The 27,493-nt window shown below is 40.5% G+C and overlaps 2 protein-coding genes across 2 annotated transcripts in view; both read left to right on the top strand.

Moving 5' to 3' along the window:
• eif2ak3 (eukaryotic translation initiation factor 2-alpha kinase 3) overlaps positions 1-3,110 on the top strand; it is a 31,198-nt gene extending 28,088 nt beyond the window's left edge. The window contains exon 18 of the mRNA XM_018685516.2: positions 90-3,110. Coding sequence (XP_018541032.1) covers positions 90-272 — 183 coding nt within the window. The 3' untranslated portion in view covers positions 273-3,110. The remainder of the gene's footprint in view (positions 1-89) is intronic.
• Positions 3,111-3,964: 854 nt separating this feature from the next.
• Positions 3,965-27,493, top strand: part of atrn (attractin) — a 124,502-nt gene continuing 100,973 nt past the window's right edge. Inside the window, 6 exon segments of the mRNA XM_018685517.2 lie at positions 3,965-4,451; positions 14,865-14,948; positions 17,709-17,822; positions 18,144-18,272; positions 22,080-22,276; positions 25,258-25,426. Of these exon segments, the coding sequence (XP_018541033.1) occupies positions 4,213-4,451; positions 14,865-14,948; positions 17,709-17,822; positions 18,144-18,272; positions 22,080-22,276; positions 25,258-25,426 (932 nt within the window). The 5' untranslated portion in view covers positions 3,965-4,212.

Here is a 27,493-nt window from a genome sequence, read left to right as displayed (position 1 = left end):
TAATGGATGATAATGTTAGTGGTAGCATTAGTGTAGCGTGGCTGTTGTCAAAGATCTCACTGTACTGTATGTTTTGTCTCTGTGTGTAGCTGAGTATGGTGCGCAGCATGCTGTCGTTGAGCCCGAGTGAGCGTCCTGAGGCAGCTGAGATCACAGGGACTCCCCTCTTCCAGGAGCTGGAGCTGCCTTGCCGGCTGGCTGTGAGGCAGCGCTCCCGCACCTACAGCGCCTCGTCTATGGGCCGCCCATCGCGCCAGACATCCGCTAACTGAAGATCCTGTGACGCAATATTTAACCCCTGTCCCACATTCTCCCTGTTTCCCTGTTATCCCCCTGCTGGTCTGCAGTCCCAAGAGAAACACCTCAGCCCCCTGCCATCACACACTGCCTCAGTCAGAATCATTTTAGAAGCTGAGTACAACAAATGTGCAGGAAGTTATCTCAGTGGCTTTAGAGCAGCAAGACAAAGTCCTGCACAGTTACGCTCCTTGGCAAATACACATGCCGTTACATATCCACTCACCATTATGCTGCCCAAAGTCCCAATTTTAATCACACTTACAAGTGAAAGAATATTTTAAAAGCGACAGCCGTTCTGTAATGTTCACAACCAGACTTGGCTCAAGTGGTACTTGCAAATAATTCTTAGTGGTTATTTTAAATAGCTCTGAGTACCAGATTGGCAGTGTTTACTGCAGCCAGTCAGCTCAGTGGAGACGAAGCTATCATCACAGAGCATTATACCTAATTGATTTTGAAATATTTACTTGTGATGACTGGCATTCTCTGCACTCTGACATGGCAAACATCTGGTACTTAAAGAAAATTGACAGACATACTAAGAGCTTCAGTATGATTTGAATCTGGTCTGGTCACATCACGCTGCTTGCTCTCAACATTCAGCCAGTGTTCCTTCACTCACGCTACACCTCAGGTATCAAAACCAAGAGGACACTCCAAAGGGGCCTTTGATGCTTGATCATCCAATCTACTAGTGACTAGTACTGATCACTGGTATGAGCACTAATGGGTGTTTGGACACCCAATATGCCTGATTTGGGAGACCAAAAAAAAAAAAAAGACCATCTTTTTTCCTATGTGTTTTTTTTTAATGAGAGAAGGTGATGTATTGCGTAGAGAAGAGTTTATGAATCCAGTTCAACAGATATGATTTGCCTTTAGAAAGGGGCCTACGGCCCCCTCTGGATGAATGCTGAGCCTCTGGCTCATGTCTTTTTGCATGTATCTGAAAGGAAAGTGAAGGGGTGAGTGTGAGTTTGTAATCTTAAAGCCAGTACTTGGACACAGTTTTTCTGTGTGTAAATTTACACAATGACTCTGAGGTGCTCAATCATTTTCCAACACCTCCTCTTTGCTCTCTGTACATAATCAAAGGGAAAACCTGTTTATATCTTTTTTCTTTGTTAATTCAGAAGATAAATTTGATCAATCCTGTACATATTGTAAGGCGCCATTGCTTGTAAATGGCTTTTTCATGAGACAACTGTAAGATAGTGTGATATACTGTGGGAGAGGGAACAAAGAGGAGACGATCTCTGCCATTAATGGATAGCTGAATGTTACAGTGTGACCTCCAGAGACAGATGACGTTGGTCACCTCTTATAGCTGTTTGAAATTATTCTCAGTGTTTTCACATATCTGGGGTACCAAGTGGAAGGGGTTTGCCCTGCTTTTAGCACGAGAGGAGAACCCGCAGTACCAGAGTGCCATTTGAAAGTCAGTTAAGTGTACTTTTCTGTAACTGATAACTCACCTCACATTTTCGCAATTGTGCTACTGTGCTCCAACCCCATCCAGCTGGTGTTCCTGGTGAAGCACTCAATACCAAGGTCTGCAGCTCTCCCATGATGCAGGAAAAATAGCATTTAGTGAAGAAGGCGATACTGTTTTAACCCCCTCTAGACTGTCTACAGGGGACCTGGACCTGATGTTGGTCATATGATCCACATAAGCATTGTTTTATGTAAATAAGAAGTGCTGGGAGAGTACATGACCTGTTTGTAACTACACACACTCAAACTGCTAATTGTAATGTGCTTTCAATGATTGTACTTTTTTAAGGATCTTCTCTTTTTTTTAAATAAGCGCAGTTTTTTGATTATTCTGCAGGGTTTTTTGATTACTGTAAAGTCTTGACTGTGTCTGATGCAGGAAGTCAAACTGATGTTCGTTCATCCATCCACTCAGCCCACTGATGATGAGTCATTCTTGTAAAATTATCAATCCTCTCGTCAGAGTTTAAAACATTCTGTACTCCCACCATGATAAAGGTTGGTACAGGAGAGTTTAGTTCCATAGTGACGAATCCTCAAGTTAAGAGGAAAAATGTGAAAACTCATGCTGCAAATCCAGAAGTTACTTTTTGAAGGACAGTATGTAGGTACTGTTACTTAAATCTTTTGTTGACAATGTGACACCTTTTGTAGAATTTATATTTCAAAAGAATTAATTAAAGGATTCAGGCTAAATCCTTCTCTCCCACAAAATTAGCAGAAAGGATTTGGGAACTTGTTTTGTCCTCTATCTTCTAAAAATCAATTCTTGAGTGAATTGTGGTATAAAGACTTTGTTTGTGGACGATTTACAGCAGGAAAGAAGGAAACTTTCACAACTTAAATCACCTACAGTAGTAAATAGCTTGTCATCATATACCGTTAAACTGAAAACAGCATTATTGACAGTAGTGTATTAACGGAGGTTCTAGAGATTTTGTTCTTTTAACTCAAACCATGAAAATGTTATTATACAGTAGGTTTTTCATGCTTTGTTGAATTGTGTTTATCCTCCTTCCACTCCTGCTGTCCAGGTATGTTTTTCCTGAGGATAGTTGAATTGAAAAATCAGATCCCTCTTATCAATCTCTAATGCCTCTGTCTGGACATGTAGTTGCGTGTTCTTGTGCACAAACCCATTCTCTGTCCACGTTGAATTGTAAATATGTTTATTTGCTTTATTTATGTTTTGATGTTCTGATCAATCCTTTTTGGGTTGGTGTTATTATGAATGCACTTCATGCGATGGAGCGCGTTGGAATATGATGACTTCTTACAAGTCTAAATTTAATAAACTGTTCTATACCGTTTGTACAGTTTTGTGTCCTTGGTGTGCAGTCTGTGGGTCGTTGTTGGGAAGTTCAGTCTGAGATATCTGTATATATTCCAGCAGTGTTCATCTTGCACACAGCACATGTGATAACACAGAAACATAGTAGTTCAATATACATAAACAGAGCAGACAGAATCATGTATTTTTGTAAATATCTGACACTGATACAGAATAAAGAAAAAAGCAAAGGAGCAAACAATATTGTAATAAAACTGGAAAGAATTGCATTCAACTATCACAGCCAGCTAGAAAATACCATGCAAATGTATGCCACTATAATGTACAAAGACTGGACTTTTTTCTGGTGAGGAATGCCTATATGAAATTCAGTGGAGCTACTATTTACATATTTAAAAAAAAAATCTTACTACTTGCCTCTTTTCTAAATTAAATCTATTTTTCTAAAAACAGAGCTTTCAAGCACATCTTGAGGGCTTCATCAATAGAAGGTGTTTGTTCAAGTGAAGTTGCTTCCTTTTCCACAACCCTAAAACTTAACTTTTTTCACCAATCCGCATTCAAAAACTACTGCTCCCATGAGTTTTAAAGAAATAGGTGACCTCGCAAAGCAGCATGGGAGATGTAGTTGGAACGCTGAATAGAATTTTTTTTTTATCTTACACGTTATAAATAGGTTTTTAGATAGCAGACAGTCAGTCAACGAAGCTGAGAATATGGACACAAAATCCAAGTATCGATGAAAGAAACCGTTTATGAGAAAATATTATGGAAAAGACGCTAATAAGCTAGCTTGGAAAGGGGCGGGATTTCTGCTCTCTGTTTTCAAAATAAAAGTTTAAAGCCCTGCGCGCCTCGGCTCTCTGCGGTTGCGCATTTCCGTTGCCATAACGTCACTTCTGGATGTCAATATGCGGCTTGGTGCGGCGCTGGGAAACAGAACCACTGGAAAGATGTAAACCAAGTAACCAACGAAGACCAGCCTCAGCGAAGACACTAAACGTTACCTCCAGGGAAACCGTACCTTGGGTCTGATAAACGGAGCCACAATAACGGGCAGTTTCGTTGGGTTGCTATCTCCGAAGCAGCGGAGCGTCTGCCTAAAAGCAGCCATCTTTTGTGAGAGAATGTACGGGGCGACGCGGCGGGCCTGCTCGGGCTCTGGCCGGGGCCGGAGCCTGCTGATGCTGACAACCGCGCTGCTGCTGTCGGTTGTCGGGCTGCTCTCTGGGCTTCCCGGTGTCACCGAAGCGAAGGAATGCGACAAACCGTGTATGAACGGGCAGTGCAACACCGCTACTGGCAACTGTGTGTGCTTCCCCGGCTGGGTTGGGGACCAATGCCAGCACTGCGGAGGGCGATTCAGGTACAGTGAACACACACGGGCAGAATAAAGCTGCTTTTATCACTGAGATAGATTCTGCATGTCGCCTACGTTTGCTTTGGTTTGTGCGAAATCTTTGCTAATTCAAAGCCCAGGTAGCTAGCAAGGAGGTGACGAGCACCGCTCACCTGAAGCAATTAGATACCTGTCTACTACTACTACTACTGCTGCTGCTGCTGTTTCTAACATTATCACAAGGGCACATTTGTTCTGGTTCAAATGCCGTACATGTTTGTAAAGATGCTAACTAGTGCAGGTGTGTGATCTAAGTGATTATGATAAGGTGTTGGTGGCTTACAGTTGACCAATATGGGGCCTCAGTACTTCATGGTGTCACCATCTTGTCATTCAGTTACCCAAATTAGTGTCATTATCACCAAACTAAGGGACATCATTTCATTTTCGTACAGTGAATTTTAAAATATGGCTGGACAACTGGGTTGCAGCTAAGGATGATCTTCCTTATCTATACTGTGGGATTTTTTCTTTCTCTCCCAATTTCTTGGTGATAAGATGTCAGAAAAAGGGGATTGCATTTTCCCAGAGGCCAAGAAAATATCATCCAGATGACATAAAACAGAGAAAGACAGCACATCTCCATCTATAGCTTCCACTTGGAGAATATTTGTTTTTTGACACAAGAAATACCTAAATGATCATTAAAATAGTTATTTTTCAGCTGATCAGTTGAGCATTTACAGTTCACTCTCCCAGACCAGTTATTTTATTTTAGTGCTTTCATAAACCCCAGCCAGGTATTTATTTTTTATTGCGTTATGCCAGAACACATGGTGATGTCTGTGGTTGCACTTGTGAGGAGGACGACTTGGCAGTGTCCCCTCTGCTGAACAGGAACAGAGGTGGTCAGCTGCTGGGGGTCTCAGCAGGGAGTGTAGAGGAGGGAACGGTCCAAACTGGTGTTTTTGTTGTTCTGTCAGGCCTGTAGGTAAGACTGGCTTCACAGGACTCTTTGAAATACAGCAGTTGTCATATTAGTTCTGAACCAGAGGACTGGATGGTGTTTGACTCACTCGAGCATTCAGAAAACTGTTATCCACTAACGACAGGACAGCAGCAGCTCAGGGTCAAAGTATGGGAAATTTGCATGTGCTGGTACTGAAAGCACTCACTCTGTTTTCACAGCTGTGCCACGTAGGTAAGTGATGGTCAAACTCTTGGAAACATCTGAGAGGTGGGAGGACGGTGACCACTTGATAAAACCAATAACACATCCGCTCTCACTCGCCCCCTCTCCACCCACGTTTATGTTAACTTTCCCTGTCAGCTAAGCCTAATTTAAACAAAGGACAGCGACACTACATCCTGTATAATAGCAAATGCAGTATGCAGTTGAAAAGTGTCAAATGTCAATTATTAAGAATATTCAGACAATGAGTGCAGCACATCTTGTTCTCTGAGCCTATTAACGTGTCACTTCTCATTTACTGAAGTTATATTCTGTTCTGATGTTCTGGTGGAGAAAATTGTCCTGCATTTCTTGATGACACTTCATTTAGACAAAATCAATGATGATTACACTATTGGCTCGGCTTTATAGGATCGTCCCCTTCTGCACATCCTACCCAGATAACATAAACAAGCATTTAATCAAAAAAACAAAAAACAAAACAACAACATTGTTCCAAATTCATTTTCCTTAGTTGGGTCAAATTTGAGCTTTAATAGTAACATTATACCTCTGCTTTCCTTCATTTTTGGTTGTTAGCAAGCTGATCTGGTTCCAGCATTGTGATGAGCTAGCATGTCTGTGCAACTAAAACGTGTCCATCAGGGTGTGCCTGGTAGGCAGGCCTCGACTTGGTGCTTTTTTAGAAGACCCAGGGTATTTTGTCCTTTTTAAAATTCGATATTCAAGTGTCATGCTGTCTCAGCTCAGTGCCAGCCTGCCAGGTCGTAAAGCAGAGTCGGCAGGAGGCCTGTGGTGTTATGCACCCTCAGAAATCAGTCGTGGTCAAGGAAGGGGACGCAGGGACTATTCGCACATTTGCATGGATGATTGTCGAGCATATCTGAACAGGTAAAATGGAGGCTGAATAGCTGCTGAGCCTCTAATGTTTCAGAATGGCAGGGTTGAATGCTCCCTGGATGAAATGGCTTGTCTTGGTTGTGGTTAAAAACCGGCAGCCGTTGCACTCAAGTATCAGTTGTAGCAGTCTGTCTCTGTGGGAAATGATCACCGGCCACCAGCTGCATCCTGGTTAACATGCAGGCTCAGTTTGTAGCATGAAAGTCTTGGGTTCAAGTGGAGCTGTGTTAATTGAAGACACTTGGTCTGTATGGACTGTTAGTCTGACAGAAAATGTACACATGACCTTGGGCTGTGGAGGACTGTAAACTACCAATTTTTATAATTTTTAAAAAATGTTTTGTAAACATAACATTTGCTTATTTAGAAATAGACCCATGAATTGACAGTGAAGGTACTTGTTAGCTGCAGCCCTGTTTGCATGGCCCTATATCCTGCAATGCCTCAAGCGTACGCATATTCGGTATTAAGCGTACTCCTGTCATTGCCCTTGACCAAGTTACTTGCCCATAAAACTCAAATGAGTTCCTGGACACTGCTTTAGCACTGACCACTGGGCCAAATGTAGAGGATGAATGTCCCCATGGGGACTGTTAAAACTGAACTTACATTCTGTCTGTGGCTGCTAAGTTTGTTCTCTCTTCCAACTACTTTCAAAAGCAACATTTAATTGTCTTTTTCTATTTTAAACCTCTATTGTGTGGAAAAGTGGAGAAATGGAAGCCAGCCTTTTCCCCCTGTCAGTGCTGTCAGAGCGGCTGTGGTGCTGGTTGTCTGCTGGAGGAGTGATAGTATGACCCTGAACTTCACTAATAGCACAGCAGGGCACTGACTTACAGTATATGGTATTATCAGTGATGCTGTAGCTACTTCACCCCGTCAGGCTAATTATCACTAAATGGAATGGTAAACTCACTCCTCCGTGATCCCAGATTTGCCCAGAATCAGGGCTGTGTTGTTTTGTTAAGGCGGTCAAAGGGCCGATAGTTTTTCGGGGAGAGCCTGTGGTCTGAGGCCGTGTTTAGCATACAGACAATGCAACTATACAAGGCTGGGTGAATGCTGGTAAAAGCAGCTTTCTGTGGTAGGGTCGTGCCAAGATGGAGTCCCGACGAGCCATGAAGGCCAAAATCAACATGAAGGAGGGGGGTGACAAAACAGACTAATGTGTTTTGTTGTTGCTTTATGGCAGAAAATTGTGTGTTTCTTTTTGATCTGAAGATACTTTGAACTTGTGGTTGTGTGTAGCTAAGTGTGTAACTTTTTCCCATGAGTCTCAGTAATTACATCTTGTTAGGGCTGGGCCCAATATTATATGTGATGAATATCGCAATATGACAACTGCAAAATCACAGGTCAAAAGATCAAAGTGATGTTCAGTGGAATGAACCATGTTTAACATTTATTTCCACCTCACATCAGACAAAACTCCTCATCTTTGCAAAACCAAACCTCAATTTTGAAAGGGTCACCCAAATTTCAAACAAACAAACAAAAAGCAGATTTTCTTTCTTGCCTCTAGTGATGTGCAGCCATGCAGATACTGTAGCTTTGGCTTTATTTGCCAAGGTTTTGGAGCTATCTCCCTATTTCTCCCTTCATTCCAGTACAGCAGATCTTAGCCCATAGCCCCAAGGTTGCAAAGTTCACAGAGAGAGAACTCGAAGTTAAATTTTCTGACTGCAGTTTTTTCTTATTTTTGTCTGTAGTATTTATACTGGGAATTTTATGACTTTGTCAAAGTGCTGAAAGTGGAAGAATGACAGGAAATGAGGGGAGGGAAGATGGAGACGTACAACACAGGTTAATGGCTGGTCTCAAACAAGGGATGTTGCAGGTTACAATTGGCTTGTTAAATTCCCAGAAAGTTTAACACAATTTCTCAAAACTGGGCACATAAAAAAGCTCTGTATGGACAGATACCACTTAAATTAAATTAAAGAATATCTGTGTTTTTTTCCCTCTGACTTTGACTTTGGCTTGGCTAACGTTTTTAAATTTCATTTTGGAAAGCATAAGTCCAGTACCTATATCAGTCTAATTCCTGCTTCTTAATGGTTTAATTTTCCTGGTGTCGGGAAAACCATTCCTGCTGCTGAGTTGTTGAACTGTGCAGTCCGCTGGCTCATGTTGTTGAAGGTCAGGAAATCAAAAACAGTAAAGAGGACTGTTAAATGGTTTCTATAGTGGTGTGAAAGGCTTCTTTTCACTGGTTTACTATAACTTGTAGCCTGTAACTGTTGCTCGTAATGTTGATGAGTGTTGCCATAAGGCTGAACTGTATCTGATATTCATGCTCTGATCAGATTATTTCCACAAAAGTCAGCTTTATGCTTCTTGGCACAAAGAGTACCAAAGACACGCGACTGTACTTTTTTTATTAGTACGAGATGGAGATGAATTTGTTTTTTAGGAGGATCGGGTTATGAGCCAGTTTTTTTTGGTTGGTGAATAAATGCCTTGTCCATGCCACTTAAAGCCAGGGAGAACCACTGACGCATGTTCATGTCCTGGCACCAACTCTGACTCCCCCAATTTCTAATGCAATTAATGTGCAGCTTTGTGCAGGCTAATGACGTGACTTAGTTTCCTGCTCGTGTTTAATTGCATTGCAGTGTGTATGAATATATCTTTTTGAAGAGTCTGCATCAGGTTATGAAAAAAAACTGTAAACAGTTCCCATACTGCTATCCACTGAGTCAGACAACCTGACATCATTCGGACATCTCTCCCATTTCTCAACTTTTAATTAGCTAATAAAAAAGTTAGTAATAATTCTGAGAATGCCATAAATTAGTTTCCTGCCCTCATGTTGCACAGTGTAGCAGTGTAACTTTGGTATATTTTTATCTTTTGCATCAGATATTCTCACGCTGGGATTTATTAGTCATCAGCTCTGCTGAAAAGACAGATTATCAAACTTATTGTCTGTTAAAGATCCCCTGTGAAGTTTCTCTTGTAAACAAACTGCTATATTTACATTCAGCAAACATATTGGAAGCAGTTCCCTCTTAAACATTATTTGGAGCCAGCATTATTTACATTCATTGTTTACATACAAGCTTCTTCTGTCCTGCCTTTTGTTATTGCATTTCTACATTTCTTGGTGTATTCAGTCATTGACTAATTAATTAATCTATTAATTGTTGTTTGAATGAATCAGTGTCCTGAGTCCAGACCAGGAGGTAAATTCTGTACCGACACATCTTAAACAGTTTCACATCCACAGACACACGCTGACACATTTGTCCTGGTCTGACATTGACGCTGGTTTTTAGATTTGTTCAGTTTCACAGTATCACAGCTCTGTGCTTTGTGGTGCCTTTGTTGTCATCTGTTGTGTTGTATATTAGTCCACATCCATCCTCAGGCACTGTCTGAAACCTGTTTGAAGGCTGACCTCACTTTACTAAAGGCCCACTGAGCGACCAGCCTGCCTGCCCTCTGCAGAGACTAATGGTTCCCACTGCTGTACCACTGATTTATCCTATTTTTTTGGCTTACTGATGCAGAGGCACAGAAATGTGTCCCATTCCTTTGCTCAGTCACCCAGAGTCATAGATAGATTTGCCTACAGCTGTACAGAAACACTGTTGGTTGAAATGGCAGCGAGTTATCTGAATATCAACCCAAAAATCTTGTGAGGTGGCTTCAGAAAACTGCACTCAGTGTGTCTGTGATGCTCAATATCAAAGCACAGAATTTTGTTTTTGCAAATGAGGTGTCTCAGCAGAGATGTGATGCATTTTAAGGCTGATGAAAGGACACATTTGTACATTAAACGCTAATCTAAGTGCAGCTGTAACTCATGCAAAGCACATTGAAGTGCAAAAGCACAGTAACTGGGAAAACGGCCATTGCTAACAATTTATGAAATATTTATTAACTGAGTTATAGCTTCATGAGCATGTTTTGGCCACACAGACTTTGCTGATTTGTAGCCAGCCTGGCAATACTTGGTTCTCAGCTCTCCTCCAGCCTGCTGCAGAGTATCTTTGAATCGTTTAAAGTCAATATATCTTCTGAATGTTTTGGCACGGCAACATTAACAAGAGAGGAAAGCAGATTTATCATTGATTACAACATCTAGTGGATCTTCACCCCAACCACACTTGTGTATTCATTGTACCCTCAAGAAATTATTTTGATATCATGGTAAATTACTTTTTGCTGACATGTGCAAAATCATGTTAAACTATCACATTATGTCCAATATTAAATTGCATGGGGATACAAAACTAAAAGTGGAATTTTCCCCCAGAATATTCCCCGATTGATTTAAAATCTCATATCAGCAGCTTTTATACATGGGCCCAGACAGTCTGTAGGGAAAACCCTTTTGCCTCTGTAGCATTTACACTCTGTCTGAGCATGCTCTTTTCCCCTCCAGCCTGTACAACTGAACAGGACTGTTGTCGCCTTTGAATGAGGAATCGTGTTTGCTCTGCTCTCATGCTGCACCACTTTCCCATTTGCAGACCACTTGGCTCTGCTGCAAGGATACTGTTTGCATGAGAAGGAGCCGTTGTTAAATGTCTTTGTGAATGTGAGGCTGCTTGTGTCAATGTGCATTTAATAACAGGAAGCACGAGCACCTGCTGGCTTGCTCTTTATCTCTGGACATTTTTGACAGCTTCTGTTAAACATGACAGTGGCCGTTTTAAAAGTGTAGAGGGACATAGTCACAGAAACTGACAGGTTTGCCTTAGGTTTCTCATTTTTTATGCTGCTGTGCTTCCAAGGCACATTTTATGTTTACAGATTTATCAACCAACTTTCAAGAAAACTTTGCCTTCTAGTAATTTATTGTGGTATAAAAATATAGTAGTTAAAAACCTTTGATAAAAAAGAAAGGGGTTTTCTTTTAACAGTCCCTGCTTGCAAGTTACAATAAAGCTGTACTGCAGGCAAAACATGTATTTTAATCTCTGACCTTTGTGATTAACAGATAAGAACTGATAATTGATGGGGCTGATGACAGATTAATTGCTTCAAATTTGCTTCAATAACTGGAATCAGTCAAAGCTCATTGTAGGCTTTGGAAAATTAGTTTGCAATTAGTTAATATGCACTGGTTTGTTTTTTCTAGTTAACAGTTTTGGTTAAGTTTAGTTTCCATTTCGGTCCCATAATGTTACAGGTACAGGTTGCTTTCCTTCGACTGCCCTTTGCTTGCTTCATCATAACACAAACAAGAAGGGTGCAGTTAAGATTTTTTACTGCCTTATGGTCGTAAATGACCATAATATATCTGCCAGGGCATGATTAGACTGAGCTTTGACTTTTGCATTTAAAAATCCACTTTATGGCCCAAACTGAACTCTGTCCGGAAAAAAGAGAAGAAGCAGAAGCCTGAACTTTTCTGTTGGTTCTCTGTTCAAAGCAGACTCAACTGTCAGTCCTGGTAGATGTTGTTTGAGCTGATTACAGGCCACCATTATCTCTGTAGTTAATGTTTCTGACATTCCTTGATCACTGAAGAGATTTAATTAAGTTACTAAATGTTAAATGAACTAAATTACTGTATGCGTGTTAAATTTGAGACATAATAGCGCATTATGAAGAAACAAGAACTGATCTAATCACTGAAAGTCCCACCGGTATCTGCTGGAGTTTCCTCTAATTTCATGTGGCTGTGATGTTCAGGGGACAGTTTTAGTTTTCAGTTCAAGCAAATTACAGGAGGCTTGCCGAAAGTTTGGTTAAATTAACCCAAGCGTGCCATGAAGCAAACTCCATTTGCCTTTATTGTACTGGGAAGGCATCAAAATTTTCAGGTCAATAAACTAGATACCAAAAGAAGCAAGTGAGAGAAGCATTTTTGTAATCATTTTATTTATTTATTTTTTATCTCTAACTGATCTTTATCTGCACTTGCAGAAATTGTGTGAGCTCACCCTTTAGATGTTATTTTAGTTGCCAGTAATAATAAAAACATTCATTCTCAGACAGTACACTATATTTGAGAGGGATTGTTTGTATTTGTAGTAGTAGTAGTACAGTATGCTCAGTACTTCTAAGAAAGCACTGAACATGCAGCAGTCTGAGTTGTTTCAGGGGGTGTTGGTGTGTTGGGTTCAGGAGAGTTCAGAGCCTCTTGCCCTCTGAGAGAGCTCTGTTTGTCTGCTAGCTGGGAGAGCTCAGAGTCCCAGCAGGCCCTGACTGTATTAGCTCCGAGAGATCTGTAATTACAGCGTTAGTGTACTTGTTAGCTAACCAGCTGAGACCTGTCACGTGAAAAGAGATGTGCAAAATCTGCTGTCTTAAAAAGGCAGTGCAAACAGTGACCCAGTGAAGTTCAGCAAAGCTTCATGTGTGGTTGTCAATGTGGAGAAGTGGTTTGGTCTGCAAGACTTCATGTGCTGATATACTGACTGTAAATCATCTGAGTGGATAAACTTTTCCATCCTCAAGTTGCAGAGATAGCACCAGAGAATTGTTGCAATATAGTGTCATATGTTTGGCCTGTAAAGTTGTCGTTAAATTAACGACACCCTTGGACTAAGACCTTGAGCCGCCCAGCCCACACAGCTGGGGCTATTGGCCTGCACCTCAGCAGCTATGGGAGCAGTCTAAAGTTTTCAATAACAAGAAGTTGTAGCACACTTGTTGCCTAGAAATACGCAAATAAAAACTCAGCTCTGTGATACACAACAGGGATCTCCCCAGAAGTTCACTGAATAGTGTTGCTATTAGTTACAAAAACACCTTTCAGAAGGTGTGTGCTAAAACTGTGAAAGAATAACATCCTGTTTGTGACTTAAAAATCCATATACAGTCGAGACAAGTTACTATTTTGCCACAGTACTGAACACTGAAGCTCTTATGTGTGTCTCGATAAAAGTGTTACTTTAGTTTGTTATTTTCATCACCAGGCAGAGATCTTTAACTGAGCATGGGAGGAGTGTGTTCTCTGCAGCTTTCTCAGTAGACTCGAGTCTCAAACGGTGCTGAGAGACTGTTTTGGAACAAGACTGTGACTGGGTGTGTTAGCAGAGTCATTGCACCCTGAGACCTACATCAGTAATGATACAATCTCTGACTGCATGTCAGTGTCCCCTGTGTAATTCAGCTCCTCTCTGCTGCTGTGTCATCAAGCTGGAATTGATCAGGCAATAACAGAGGCCAGGCCACTGTACTGTCCTAGTGTTTGTGGCTGCCCGTCTTGTTGGCTGTAGATAATAATTTGCTGTGAGGTTTAATCATTCTCAGCCTGTGTGTACTAAAATGTGAGATGGCAGAAGTTTGTGTTTACCTGTGCTCTCTCTGCTCTGCTGACTGGCTCTTGTGTAACCGTGTTGTGTGTAATCATTTCTGTGGTGTCACTGCAGAACATAGAAACTTAAAAAAAACAATAACTGCAACATGTTTTTTTTGTTTGTTTTTTCAGTATTTTAAAACTTTAGATACTGAAATATCTACTGCTGGAATAATATGACTGAAAATATACATAGTAAATTAGGCCTGCTTTATTATTCTTATACTGCTTTAACATCTGCAACAGTTGTGCAATATAGTAGACTCTGTCAACAATAGAACAATAAAGTCCCAGACTTACTTGCATCATTGTCCCTGGTGTCTACACAGTTAACCAACCTCACCAAGAAGGTTACAGGCACTGAGTGTCCAACATTAAGATACTGTAAAACAGGCTAAATGTTTAGTCTGTAAAATGTCAGGGAAAAGAGGGAAAATATTCCATCACAGCTTTTCAGCTATATCAGAGTCTTTGAACTAAATGCAGTCGTCAGCATGCTAACATGCTCTCAATGCTAACATACTGATGCTCTGGAGCTATAATGTTTACCATGTTCACTAGTTCAGTTTAGTGTGTTCAGTATGCAAATGTTTTCTAATCTGCCACTAAACAGAGGACAGCTGAGGCTGATGGGAATGTCAGTAGTTTTACAAATATCATAAACCACTGTCCTGGACTACCTGATTTTACTTTAACATAATGATGCTGCTAGAGTCAGAGTCAGTGTTACTTTTGGTTGCACAAAATAGAAACAGGCGTTTAGGCTCTGGGAACTTGTGTTGGGAATATGTAAAACGAATATTGACAGATTTTCGTTAAGAAGAATTGTTCACAGACCTGTTGACGTCATTTGGCAGCTACTGAGAGATCGAGATGAGATTTGTCAACAGTTTGATTTATTAAACACGTGTTTCTGTTCTAGTGATGACTTCCACACAGATCTGTTTGGTTTTCTGTTCTTGTTTTAATGTGGTACATTACAGCCAGACTATGACTATGAGCTTGTTTAGAATAGAGGTGAGAAGTGAGAAATGTTACTTCTCCATTTGTGACCTTGAATCTCTTTTCTCTCCACTTTGCTTTCTTTCAGGCTGACGGGACCCTCTGGTTATCTAACCGACGGACCAGGAAACTACAAGTATAAGACCAAGTGCACATGGCTCATTGAAGGACAGTAAGTACAGTGCAGCACTGGGGACAAACAACAGATCAGGACAGAACTGTACTGTTTTACGTCCTTCCTCTCTTAAAAACATGAAAATGTTACATTAGATACTGACTGAATTCCTTAAATAGTTCAGGAAAACTCACTCAAACATACCTTGTCCTAAACAGCAGTGTGTAATACTTTTGTCCAGACAGTTAAAATAGTGTTGTGCACATTTTAAGTTGTGAGCCAACAGTAATATAAATGGATTTTTCAGCTGATCTTCTGAGGTGGAAAAACGTCTTTGCTGCTTATATCGATCAAGGCCAAAAACTTTACACATATGGACTAAGTAGCCAGAACAAAGGCTGAAGACACACTACGTGAAACTGATACTCTCTTATTGATTTCATCCATTAAATCAGCTTCTGCCATTAAGAAAAAGCAAAGGAAGGACAGTTGAGAGATGGATTGTGAAAACCAAGGCTACAACAAAAAAAAAGATGATCATAATGATTATTACATATACAGTCTACACTGCAGTCCCCACTGAGATCCATCCAGCATTAGAAATATACCGTATTCAGACGGTGATGGATGAGAATTAATGGCAAAGTAACTGTGAGAAATTCAATACTCCTTCTGTATTGTTTTAGTCAGCATAACCACACCACAGAGTATCGATTCAGAGCCATGATTCTTAATTTTTCTGGCTGCCAGCTCTTCCAAACCATAAGCTCGTTGATTACATTTACATTTTAGGCATTTAGCCAGCACTCGTTCAGGGGGATTCACCATGAGCAACTTTGTTGGAGCTCAGAAGGTCACGCTTACATTCGCTCCGAGATAAGTGTATCTTGCAGGATTTTGACCTTCTGGCCTTTCTGTTCCTGGATGGCCTCTCTAATCACCAGGCCGCTCTGTCGTCCAGCGATTTCATTACATTCTAATGGCACATTTATATGCTGTCTTTGGACCTCGGTCTGTTCTTAACAGGAGGTTAATGCAGTGACATGTGCACCGTGGGCATCAAAATGACAAGAACACTTTAAAAGGAGGTCTCATAAGCCTCAGACATATATTCACTTTAAGCTTCCTCTACAGTTAAGTGTATTGAATCCCTCTGCAGTGGCCTGAAGTGACTTCAGCTGCAGATAGGCAGTGATGTGATTTGTAACACATTTGCCTGATATGCTATGTGTCTTACTGCCAATGCTCAAAGGGACCTTGATGGTAGTTGTTGAATTAGAATAGGATGTTTCTTTGTCAAATCCCCAGTCACTCCTTACTTTTGATTCATTATTTATGGGTCACAAGTCTTCTTCTCTAATCGAACCTTGGGGCTGCTGCCATTTTCTCCGTTTATTTGTCTGCTCGGGGGAGGGAGGAGTGAGCCGCCGGTTCTCTCTAATAAATAAAATTGCGGGGAGAAAAATGCGACTATTCATGACATTTCCTGTACATCTTGTGCCCTCATCGTAGATACGCTAAATGGGCCTTTGTCTTTCTTCCCTCCTCTTTTGAATGATTTCATTTTGCGATCTTAACCAAATTTAGAGCTGAGACATTTTTCAGAATCTCATGAATGTCTTCAATCAAAAACTGAGCTTGTTTTTCCTGCTTTTCTGTCTCCTGCTTTTTTACTGTAAAACACTCGTGGACAATGAGTTTATTCATTTTGCACCGTGGAAAAAGTGCAGCAGCAAATATAACCTACTGTATCATTTATATGGTATAAAACTCCACAGCTGAATTTTACTCTGTGGCTCAGCTGTGACGTTTAGAACAAGGGAGAGTAAAAAAAAGAATATTAATTTAAATATATAACTATATTAATTTTCTGTAGCTATTTATTCTGCGATTTAATACAAATAGAGTCAGGGTGGGTAACTTCCTGCAGACAAATGGTTTTGTTGTAGGTGGTGTTTCTGCAGTATCCGCTGGTTAATTATCCATCTCTTATGTTCTTAAAATCTCATTTCTTCAGCTCATGTAGTGAAAGTGGGTGTTGCATTTTGAAATCAGCCACTTAAGCTGGTAAAACTGTAACTTTGCACAACCTATGAACAACTGAGGTGAGAAAAGACGTAAACAAGGGTTTTATGAGAAATATAAACAGCTGATGCTATTAAGTTCTTAAGTGTTTTCAAGGTTAGAATTTCATCCAGGAAAGTCGATAATTTTCTCAAACTCAGTCATCAAATGTCCAGTGGGCAGAGTGGCCCTACATACACTGAATATTACTCTAAATAATCAGTAATATTCGAAACATAATGAAATATAGTTTGTCTGGAACAGTATTTTGAATCAGGCAAAGAAAAGTTTATGTGCCCAGGGCTTGTTTGTTTCTGTCTGGTTTCTCAGAGATGGACCAGCTCGAACTGTGTCAAAGAAATACCCCAGTGTTTGACTGTAGAAGTAATAATTTTGGAAGATGGGAGCTGTCAAAACTACAAAAGTGTGCTTGTTGCATCAACTTGCAAGCTTATCAACTAAGTCACAAGTTCTGTCTTTGTGCTCTCTGTGTTCAGAAAAATGCATGTTTTTCTATATATCAGTGCAGCAAATACAGTCGTCCTCAAAATTATTCATACTCTTGCTAATTTTTGTGATTTTTTATTTTTGTGATGAAATGACTGCGTTTTTTCAAGTTTGTTTGAGTTATATGAGACCAACAACTGAAAGAATGACAACAATACACAATTCAAGAAACTCTTCATTTCAGGGGTATTTTATTCATGGATTTGTGTGTGTGTGTGTGTGTGTGTGTGTGTGTGTGTTTTCTAGGCCCAACACCATACTTAGATTACGGTTCAACCACTTTGCCACGGAGTGCAGCTGGGATCACCTGTATGTGTACGATGGAGACTCCATTTACGCCCCCCTTCTCGCTGCTTTCAGGTACATTTGCTGTGGATTTAGCTGAAGGCTGGTTTGGTGAGGTCTGAGTGCAGTAAGCCTGTATGTGGGTTGGGTTTCTTGAAGGGAGATCTGCCTCCACTTTTTCTAATTTCCTATTTTTTTTAATTTTTTATAAATTTTAAAATTTACCACTGAGACACAGACTAATAAAAATGTTTTAGGGTGGTAGGAGAAACTCTGTGAACTGTGATTTACAAACCATTACTGAGCCATTAAATTATTACAAGCAAATAAACAAGCAAAGACCATTGATTTACTTTCTAAAAAATGTTAAGTTTCACTTTTGTGTTGTTATTGCAGTGGTTTGATTGTTCCTGAGCGTTATGGGAATGAGACAGTTCCCGAGGTGGTGTCTCAGTCTGGCTACGCCCTGCTGCACTTCTTCAGTGATGCTGCCTACAACCTGACTGGCTTCAACATTTCTTACAGGTGAGAGAAAGACTTTAAAAAATAAAAAGAAAGATGGGGGTAATGGGCTGTTTTAAACCGAACGCTGATTCCATTTTTAAAAGAAAACAGCAGCTAACGTCTTAAATATGATAAAAGCATCAGCATCAAAAAACTGTTCTTCCAAAACAAATGTAAAAATGAAATGAAATGAGGTCATTTGTCTTAAACAGTACTCTCAGACCTCTCCCTGATTTTGAAGGCAGTTTCCTCATCTCACATTGCTCCTAATCCTCTACAGCTGAGTGTGTACTACTGCCAGGGTCCACACATGCATTCATGATAGAGTCAGTCACTGGATAAAAATATGTACTAAATAACAAATACCTTGATACTGAGCCGTGAGATGAGACCTTCAGTGCAATCATTTCTGTTTCACTTGCTGTTGAGATTTGTTTAGGTGAAGGGCCCACTTCACACTTGGAACACGATGACGCATACAAACCTATCACTTTCTGCATGATTCAGCCTGTGTGTGCTGGCATGGCTGTATGACAGCACTTTAGTGAGAGGATCATGTCGGGCTGTGGCCGTCCATTTGCTGAAATCTGCAGTGTGTTTTTGTTGGATCATTACACCATCATCTCCTGCTGATGAGCGTAGTGTGGCGCGGTGTTGGTACCAAACCGATTCAGTACCTGTCTACTTTTGAGGGATGCTGACATGAACACACTGAGTGAACTGTGAATTGTGAAATTAAACCACCTACTACTATTATACTACTATAGGGTCAATTTTAAATGCTACTTATACAACTATATTCAAGTTCAAGATTCAAATGGTGATTTTTAGATCTGATAATTTCATATGAAATCAAAATATCAAATTACTCAGATGGGTGAAAATTTGTGAATCTGTCAGAGCTGTGTCCTATTAGATTGTGTTCCCAAAATTGTTCTTCAAAATAAAATATTTACATTTTATAAAACGAAGTGATACTGAGATTTCAACATTAAATAGTCAGGTATAATTGAATTTCTGAGATTTTATAGATTGTAAAGTTTTACATTTTATGGCCTTTCTTTGCTTCCATACATTATCATTATTTAACCAAACAGTGGACTCATGTGCTCCAGCCTCAAGCACAGTAATTACACTGAACTATTTCAGTACTGATGCTACACTATACATGTATGAGATTTTTATAAGAAGAATCTGAACTGTGGTGCTAGTAGGCTTAAAAACACATAAAATATTAATCAGTAGCAACAAGCTGCTGGACTGACTTATAACATCAATATTGTTACATAGTGTAAATCAGTTTAGAGACTGAAACTTACTTGAGTACACTCGAACAGTTTGAACAAGCACACAGCAGCTTGTACTTGGCACATACTATGACAGAATTCGACCAATAATGGTTCACATATATGGCTATCCTTGTTACAAGCTGTGGCTACACAGTTCATCTGTTGACCCCTTTCTTTTTGTCTGTCATTAGAAATGCAAACAGTAATATGTTTTTTTTAATCGACTTTCTCTCCTCCTTGTTTAAAACTCTCCTTCTTTGATAATTTCCTGCTTTATTAACACAGGATTTATGACCTGACATCAACTTTTCAGAGACCAGTTGGGACTTCTGTGCAGCTTATGTTGTGCTTGCTTACAGATCTGTAACAGATAAACATATAAATTTGTCTGAAAGACTCTGTCTTTTACATAGATCAAACTAAACTCCACCAGTCAGAAAGAGCCAAAAATGTCATTCATCTTCTCTGGGCTGGTTGCTTTGACTGGCATAAAGAGGAACAGTATTCCAAAAACCAAAGTGAAGCCTGTCCCTTCCAAACATCTGCAAAAGGACACAATGGACCCCTGCGTTTTTCCCTCGCTCATTGGTACCGTCGCCATAGCGATGGGATTGAAGTTGGGCTGAGAAACAAAGTCGGATGAAAGCAGAGTGCCCCCGGGCCCCCGGTCTTTGGTGTCTGGGAGAGGTGGAGGAGCCGAAACATCAAACCATCACGCTGCCGAAGGAACATGAAAGAATGACGAGGGCCCTTTGTGTCGTCTGTCTCCCTCCCAAACCATGTTTGTCTTCAGGAGGGAAAAAAACTAACATCTTACCTCATCCTCTTGCTTTGATGGATAATAACATGTTTTTAGAGTTTACTGAAAAACTTTTGACATTGACTTGTTTTCTCTTGTTGAAGAAAACATTAGGAACATTTTCTAGCCTTATCCACAGTTTTTTTCACAGTAACATAAATTTCAGTTTTTCCTTTTATTCACAGGCTGTGGAGCGATGTTTTGCTGTTATTTCATGGGCACACACCAGGACTGTGTTTTTATACTAATCCACCAATCGATTGCTGGTGATGATATTGTGCCAAGAAATGTTGCAATGCCCCAAAAAAGGAGGACTGCTCACTAGCAAACATTAACATTAATGGAATTTGAAATATTTATTTGGCCCAGAGAATATGTGGGTTTCCTTGTGAAAACACAAGCAAAACTTTGTTCACTTACCAAATACCCCACAGGTTGGATAAAGGAGAGTGTCAAGTCTTCTGATCGGACATTTTGTGACCTAGATATTTTTTTTTCTCTATTGCTATATTTTGGGTTTGGGCACTGCAGTCTCCATCATGCTTTTGTTAATGCAAAGAGTTGCTTTAGTGGTGTGGAGGCTTCCATACTACAGAAGTGTATGCAGTTTGTATGCTCTTTTGCATTCAGCATGGAAGAAATCAATGTCTGTCTTTTCTCTTTTGTACTAACAGGAAAGGAGCTGTGTAAATGCCAGTGGACATTAATCGTTTGACTTTGGAAAGCTACTCCCTGTTAAACAAAAAGAAAGCAAAACATTTTTTGCAAAGATTTATAACTTAGTTTTTGTATTCCAAGATCTCCTAGAAGATTTTTTCCAGCTGCGGGTTTTTCAATATTCTTTGTGCATTGCATTGCAGCACACTCAAAAATCTGGCATTTTTTTCATTTTTCACATGTGAACACACAACATACACAAAACCTGCTTATAATGTGCAATGTGGAATTGAAACAGAGCTATAGTGTTCTCTGTGAGCTCCACATTTTGTAAAATCTGCACCAGTAAAAAGTTATGCCGCGTCAGCTACTTAGGAGATCCTGTTTGCAGTGACGCCTGAATTACTGCTGATACTGAAGTAGTAGTCACAATGTGATGATTGTGCGGCAGGCATCGCTTTTTTTAATGATTGCTGTACAGATCTAAGTACAGTAACCGACCTGAACTATACTGTCACTGGAAGAACTGTGTTGCTATGATTCCAGCAGTATGTGTATGTTTGTACGTTCTCATTAGACTGACTCTGAGAAGAGGAAGTTTGATTGCTGGCACAAAATGTGTCAAATGGCTGCTAATAGAAGAGATAAATGTACAACAGAAACAACCCATTGAAAGACACAGAGAGCATCGCCATTGCGGTTTTACTGCAGATTGGGTGTGTTTGCCATCTGCTCGTCAGTGCCTGTGGTAACTCTGTGTCGTGCCAGTTACCTCAGCCTCTAGCTCGATGCTGTTTCACTGCAGACGGCCCTCTGAGAAGAGTGACAAGTGTTGAGGCAGCTGCTTGACCAACTGATGAGGGAGGATGATGCCAGTAACAATACATTCAGCTGTCTGAAGGGGAATGTTGCATATTTTAGCTTTAAGCCTGGAGACAGCTGAGGCACTCCTTGCACAAAAGCAGATGTAACTCAATCGTTGAAAGGTGTTCCTGATGGTTTATTCAGAGCCTATATTTAAGGCAGGATTTGAATCCTAGTCTCTCTCTCTCTGACTGTTTCTTCCTCTTTCCTCCCTCCCAGGGTGAATACATGTCCCAACAACTGCTCAGGCCGTGGTGAGTGCCGTGTGGGAATCTCCAGTGATTTGGTGTACTGTGAGTGTGAAGCCAACTGGAAGGGAGAAGCCTGTGACGTCCCCTACTGCCTGGCCGAGTGTGGCTACCCCGAGCGAGGCCGCTGCCAGAACAAGACCTGCATCTGTAAGACTGGATGGCAAGGTGGGCTGGCACTGCAGCAGCGTCACTTCGCCTGCCAGGGATGTGACCTCATTGTCTCACACACTGCAATGGTTTGAATAACCACAATGTCAAAGTTGGCCACAGCAGGCCCACGCATGCCAAACCCTCCTCAGTGACTAAAATAAGCTTTCTACTGGATCTACGTTCTGTGTTCAGAATGAACAGTGGCTCTGCTCCCAGGGTGGGTGATCATAAATTTAGCTGCCAAGATTCACTTTTACCAACCAGAATTATTTATACAGGAGATTTGTGGAAATACAGTGTGCCTCCTTCATATTTACATGCTAATTTGTGGAGCACGTACAAGTAGTAAAGAAAAGAAGATTAGATCCAACAACTCTGCTTAGGTTTTTGTGCGTGTTTGATACAGAACTGTTGGATCACAGCCAGAGAGTCCAAAGTGATTAGAGCTGGGAACAGTGAAATACTAGAGACCATGTAATTAGCCTGGTTCCACACCACTGAATTGTTGCCCATATCGTCAACTTTTTTCTGTGAAAAGTGAAAAGAAATGTCAATTCAGTGTGATTATCAGGCTAATTTTAACTGAAGTAGTCAAATAATCTGATTTAAATGTCCTGTGCACCACCCACTAAGACTGGCTGACAGTGCTGTGGGACACAGCTCATATGGTTGGATAAAAAAAAAAAAATCATATAATTGAGCAAAAGAAAAAGTATGTTTACGTTTAGGATTATTTCTTTTGGCCTCTTTCTGCCTGGTGACCCAACACTGTTATTTAGTAGTCAGGGATCGTTTCCATAGAAAGCTTAAGGCTAATCCCAGTGTAAAAGAACAGTCATCCGTTGAAACAGTTGTGTTGCACAAAAACTTATTCAACAGGATCATCAGTTGATTTTTTTTTTTAAATGAAATTTAAACAAAGAGGACATTTCACCTCACCTTTTTCATCATACATACCCTAACCCAACCATTTATTTAGACTTAGACTAGACTTTATTTGGGATGACTCCCTCAGGGAAATTAAGTTTAATTTAACTTTATTTTGAGACAACAAATGATGATATTATGGTGATGATACCCTTCTAGTTATTTTCATTTAAAACATACTGAGGAATAATAGTAAATAATTGCAGCTGAGCACTAAACATCTCCAAAGAAGCAGTTGGAGGTTTATTAAAGAGAGTTACTCACTGTGTCCGTCCAGATTTTGCCTGTTTATCTGGTGATTCAACCCAGTGCCTCTTCAGTTTTAAGCCTCCACCACTATTATTGAGGCTCCCGCTGCCCCCACAGCATCCATCTGCTGTAACCTGTGGCACTTAAATGAACTTTTGCAGGATCAGCTTCCTCATCGTTTCAGTTGACTCATGAATATTGAGTGTCTCTATGTGGTGAATGACCTGACACTACTGTATTCTTTTTGAATCAGACCATATGGGCACTCGAACCACTCTATTAGTTCTTAAACAGCTCCACCGCGCTGCTCCGCACAAGCAGGGACGACGGCTTAATTTAACTGCAGTTATATCAGCAGCTCAGTGTGCTCACGATCTAATTACCAAAGCTGAGGGAGCTGGGAAACAGTCTGGTGTTTTTTCAGCCTTTATTACCCTGTCATGGTGTTTTAGCCGAGGAATAGCACACTTAGTGGACTCTGTGCTGCCATCTTCCAAATGAACTCATTTTCTACACCAACCAGTCCAAAAGCAGAGACAGATGTCTGTTCAATCCAGCCAGACTTGCATTGTCTCTCTTTCACAGATGCATAGCCTTTATCAAATTACTTCTTTGAGGGAGACGAAGGCCACGTTTGTTTTATTTATGGAGATGCCACCGAGGTGCAAATGTAATTTTGTTTGCTGAACAATACTGGAGTCAGATTGAAGAATATTAGTCACTAAGGAGTTTTGTCAGCGGCTGACCAAAACAACCTCGATTGTTCTAGTGAATTACAACAACACTGCCTTTCCTGTCACGTGGTCACTTCTGCATTGTTTCGATAACGATCAATAAGGAATTCCCCCAGTGGTTAACATCCTGTTTCTGCTGTGCGATGGAGTGATAACACTAATTGGTTGGTGAATATTTTATTCCTGGCAGGTTTTATCTGTGCCTTTCATCAGGTGGGACAGACAGACATTAGATTAACAAGATCAACAGACTGCCCTCAAACCTCACCACAAACTGTGCAATTCAAAAAATCGACAGGGCAGGGCCAATCTTCCTGTTTCTGGTGTGGCAGTTGTTTGCCAACAAACTTCTCAGAATCTTTTCCCTTCATTCAGGAGGGATTCCGGTTTATGCTTGTGTTATTGTTCTTGTCCAGTAACAGGGGACGGCAGCTTTGGCCAGAGTCATCTGTCTTTAAATAGTTATTCCACTTTTATCAGTAAGACCTTATTAGTTATTGCTTCCTGAGAGAATGTTCAAAAAATTCAGTCTTGTCAAATAAAACTTCCACAATTCATCCATTTTTCTCTGCACAGCTGATTCGTTTGTATTTCAGAAGCTTTAGGGTCTAATTTTTAATGCTAAATTACTCAGCTGCATCATCAGTCTCCGTTATCTAAAGGCTTAAAAACGCCTCTTTAACCTCTCTGCCCTTTCTTTCACACCTCGCCTTCATAATTTAAAAGATTAAATCAATATTGGATCATGTTTTTTTTTTTCACCTACACATTCAATTCATAGAGAGCAGCATTTTTTCTTCCCTCTGCCTGGCTACAGGACATTAAAGTAAACTAATGAAGCCTGTGGATGTTTAATCTTCCATTAATGCAGGATGTTTTTCACAGGATAGGAAGTTTTTCTGTTATGATGCTGATTCATTTTGTTAGTATTTTGTCTCTCTTAAGGCAATCTGGATTTACAGTCCCCTATAAGGTTGGGGCTTGTTTATCGTGTTTATCAGAAGTGCAAAAAATGAATTAACTGAGCTTCCTGAATCATTTAGTCTCCTGTGGAGCCTTGACTCTGTGGTTTCCCTCCCTCCTCAGGTCCAGACTGTTCCATCCCAGTCCCTGCCAATTCCTCCTTCTGGTCACGGGAGGAGTACACTGAGGCAGGACTGGCTAGGGCCTCCCACAAGGCTGTGGTGGACCAGGGCATTATGTGGGTCATTGGGGGCTACGTCTTCAACGCCTCCGACTATCACATGGTCAAAGCGTAAGTACTCTCCCCTGTTGGCCTCTACAGTTGGACTTTAGGCATTTGGCTACTGCTCTTCTCCAGAAGAGCTGCTTGACATAAGTCTTGCTGTTGCTATGCGACTGCAGGGAAGGTGCTTTTGAAACGTAGTGTCTCTGCTGCAGTAGTTTAAATATTTTTAACCTACATGCCTGTTATACCAAGTGCTAAAGCAACACTTGGCTGTTGGTGTCGTCAGGAAGAAGCCACACGACTTTCTGTCTGTTGAAAATCAACAAGACACAGAACACAGCTCAGTGCAGACAGCTCTGTGTTGGGCACAAAGTGAAGGATGTAATTAAAGCCATAAAATTACAGGACAGACTGATGGTCCTCACCCCGAACTCCACCCAGGAAGATCACACTTATTCCCTTGGCTCATGTTTTGGTTTTACGGTTTGCTGGCAGGGTACGGTCCTTTTTATTTCTGTGTGCGAGACCATAAAGAACCTTTGCAGAACTTCTTATATCTCTGACCTTGACATAGTTGTGTTGAACAGTTACATAAGTCTCCTTCTCTTTCGCTAAATTTAGTTGTAGTGTTATGAATTATGTTGATAACAATGCTTTCCAACATTATGCTAGAAACGAACTGTGCTTTTAACTTAGATACAAGACACACAATCAAAGCTCATGATAAATTGCATTTCCTGTGTCTTTTTGATAAGTAATCAGTAGGTAGCTTTAGCAGGGTTCAGATGTCAGAGGTCATGAGACAGATTTTCCCTACCAGCACTTCACAGATTACTAATTAACTTCTTCATCTTGTTGTATAATCTGTATAAAAACATTGTCTTCAAATGACTGTTTGGGGTTTTACAGAGGACGCGTTCTGGATTACTATGCCCGGGCATAGTGATTACCTGGAGCTGTCACTGGTTGGAGAGCTTGCTTACTGCTGTTTAATAAAAAAATTGGGTCTCCATCTTGAATTTTAATTTTCATGCTTACACACATTTAGAGCCTCACCACAGTTTTAAGGTACAAGATGTTGCCCAGTTCTCTGAAATTATTCTCCTACATCTCATTCAATTTAAAATTAAAATTATAATCTAGAACAGTGAAAAAGAAGATCCAGTACCATTTTCAGTCAGGGGTTCCCAAAAGGCTCTGTCTTCATCTGGCTGAAATGGGTTTACCTTGGGCCTTTCTCAGACTGTACCCTCCCCACTCCCCACTCTGTGTCGGGGTGTAACTCCGTCTATAGTCACACTCACAGCTGAGTGAAGCACCCTTCATTAAGGTGTAGGGTATAAATAAAGCAGCAGGCTTTGGGCTGAACTCTCCTCTCTCTGGCAAAACAGGAACTGTCATAACTTTTTGTAACCATGGTTTCGCATCAGCATATTATACACAGGACTAATAATAGGCTACATAAGTAACAGTCTGGGAAATGAGGTGGCAGACTCATTACATTCACTTCACAGCAGGCCTGAGACTATGGAGAAAATAATAATAATAAAACTTACTCCCAAGCTTTTTGGTGGCATTTTTCTAAAAATCTAATTTTTAACTGTTTATAAGCTGCTTGGTTTTTTTCAACAGTCCCTGTAAAATACACTTCACAAATGAAGATATCTACTGCTGTCTAGACTAGAGCAGGGTATATTTGATCCTAAATAACATGGTAACCTTTGAGATTTAAATTTATGTATAAGTAAATGTCTATCTTCCTGTACAGGATGTCTCGCACAACTTAGATTGTACAGAGCATTTTCCATGATGAGCTCATTGCAGGCGATGCACAAGGTCACTGAGTCAGCATCTGTTGGAGAGTTTTATAAACCACTTCCTCTTCCAGCTATTTGGTTTGGGATGACACTTAATCAGAATCACAATCAGAAATACTGTATTTATTCCTTGCAGGAAATTGTTGTTGATATATGGCAAACCCTCCATGTGCACATGTGAAGATGCAGGGTTTGAAAAAGGTCTGTAGTCTAGTCACACCTTATCAGAGACTATGTCCTAAGTAGGCATATATTTATGTATTGCATCTCGAGATACAGAAACCTAGATAAAAGCTCACCAGTCAAGTGAAGAAAG

This window comes from Lates calcarifer, linkage group LG19 (genome assembly GCF_001640805.2).
Source record: "Lates calcarifer isolate ASB-BC8 linkage group LG19, TLL_Latcal_v3, whole genome shotgun sequence".
Classification (NCBI taxonomy): domain Eukaryota; kingdom Metazoa; phylum Chordata; class Actinopteri; family Centropomidae; genus Lates; species Lates calcarifer.
Note: the sequence above shows the minus strand (reverse complement) of the source record. Positions and strands in the feature narration are given on the sequence as shown.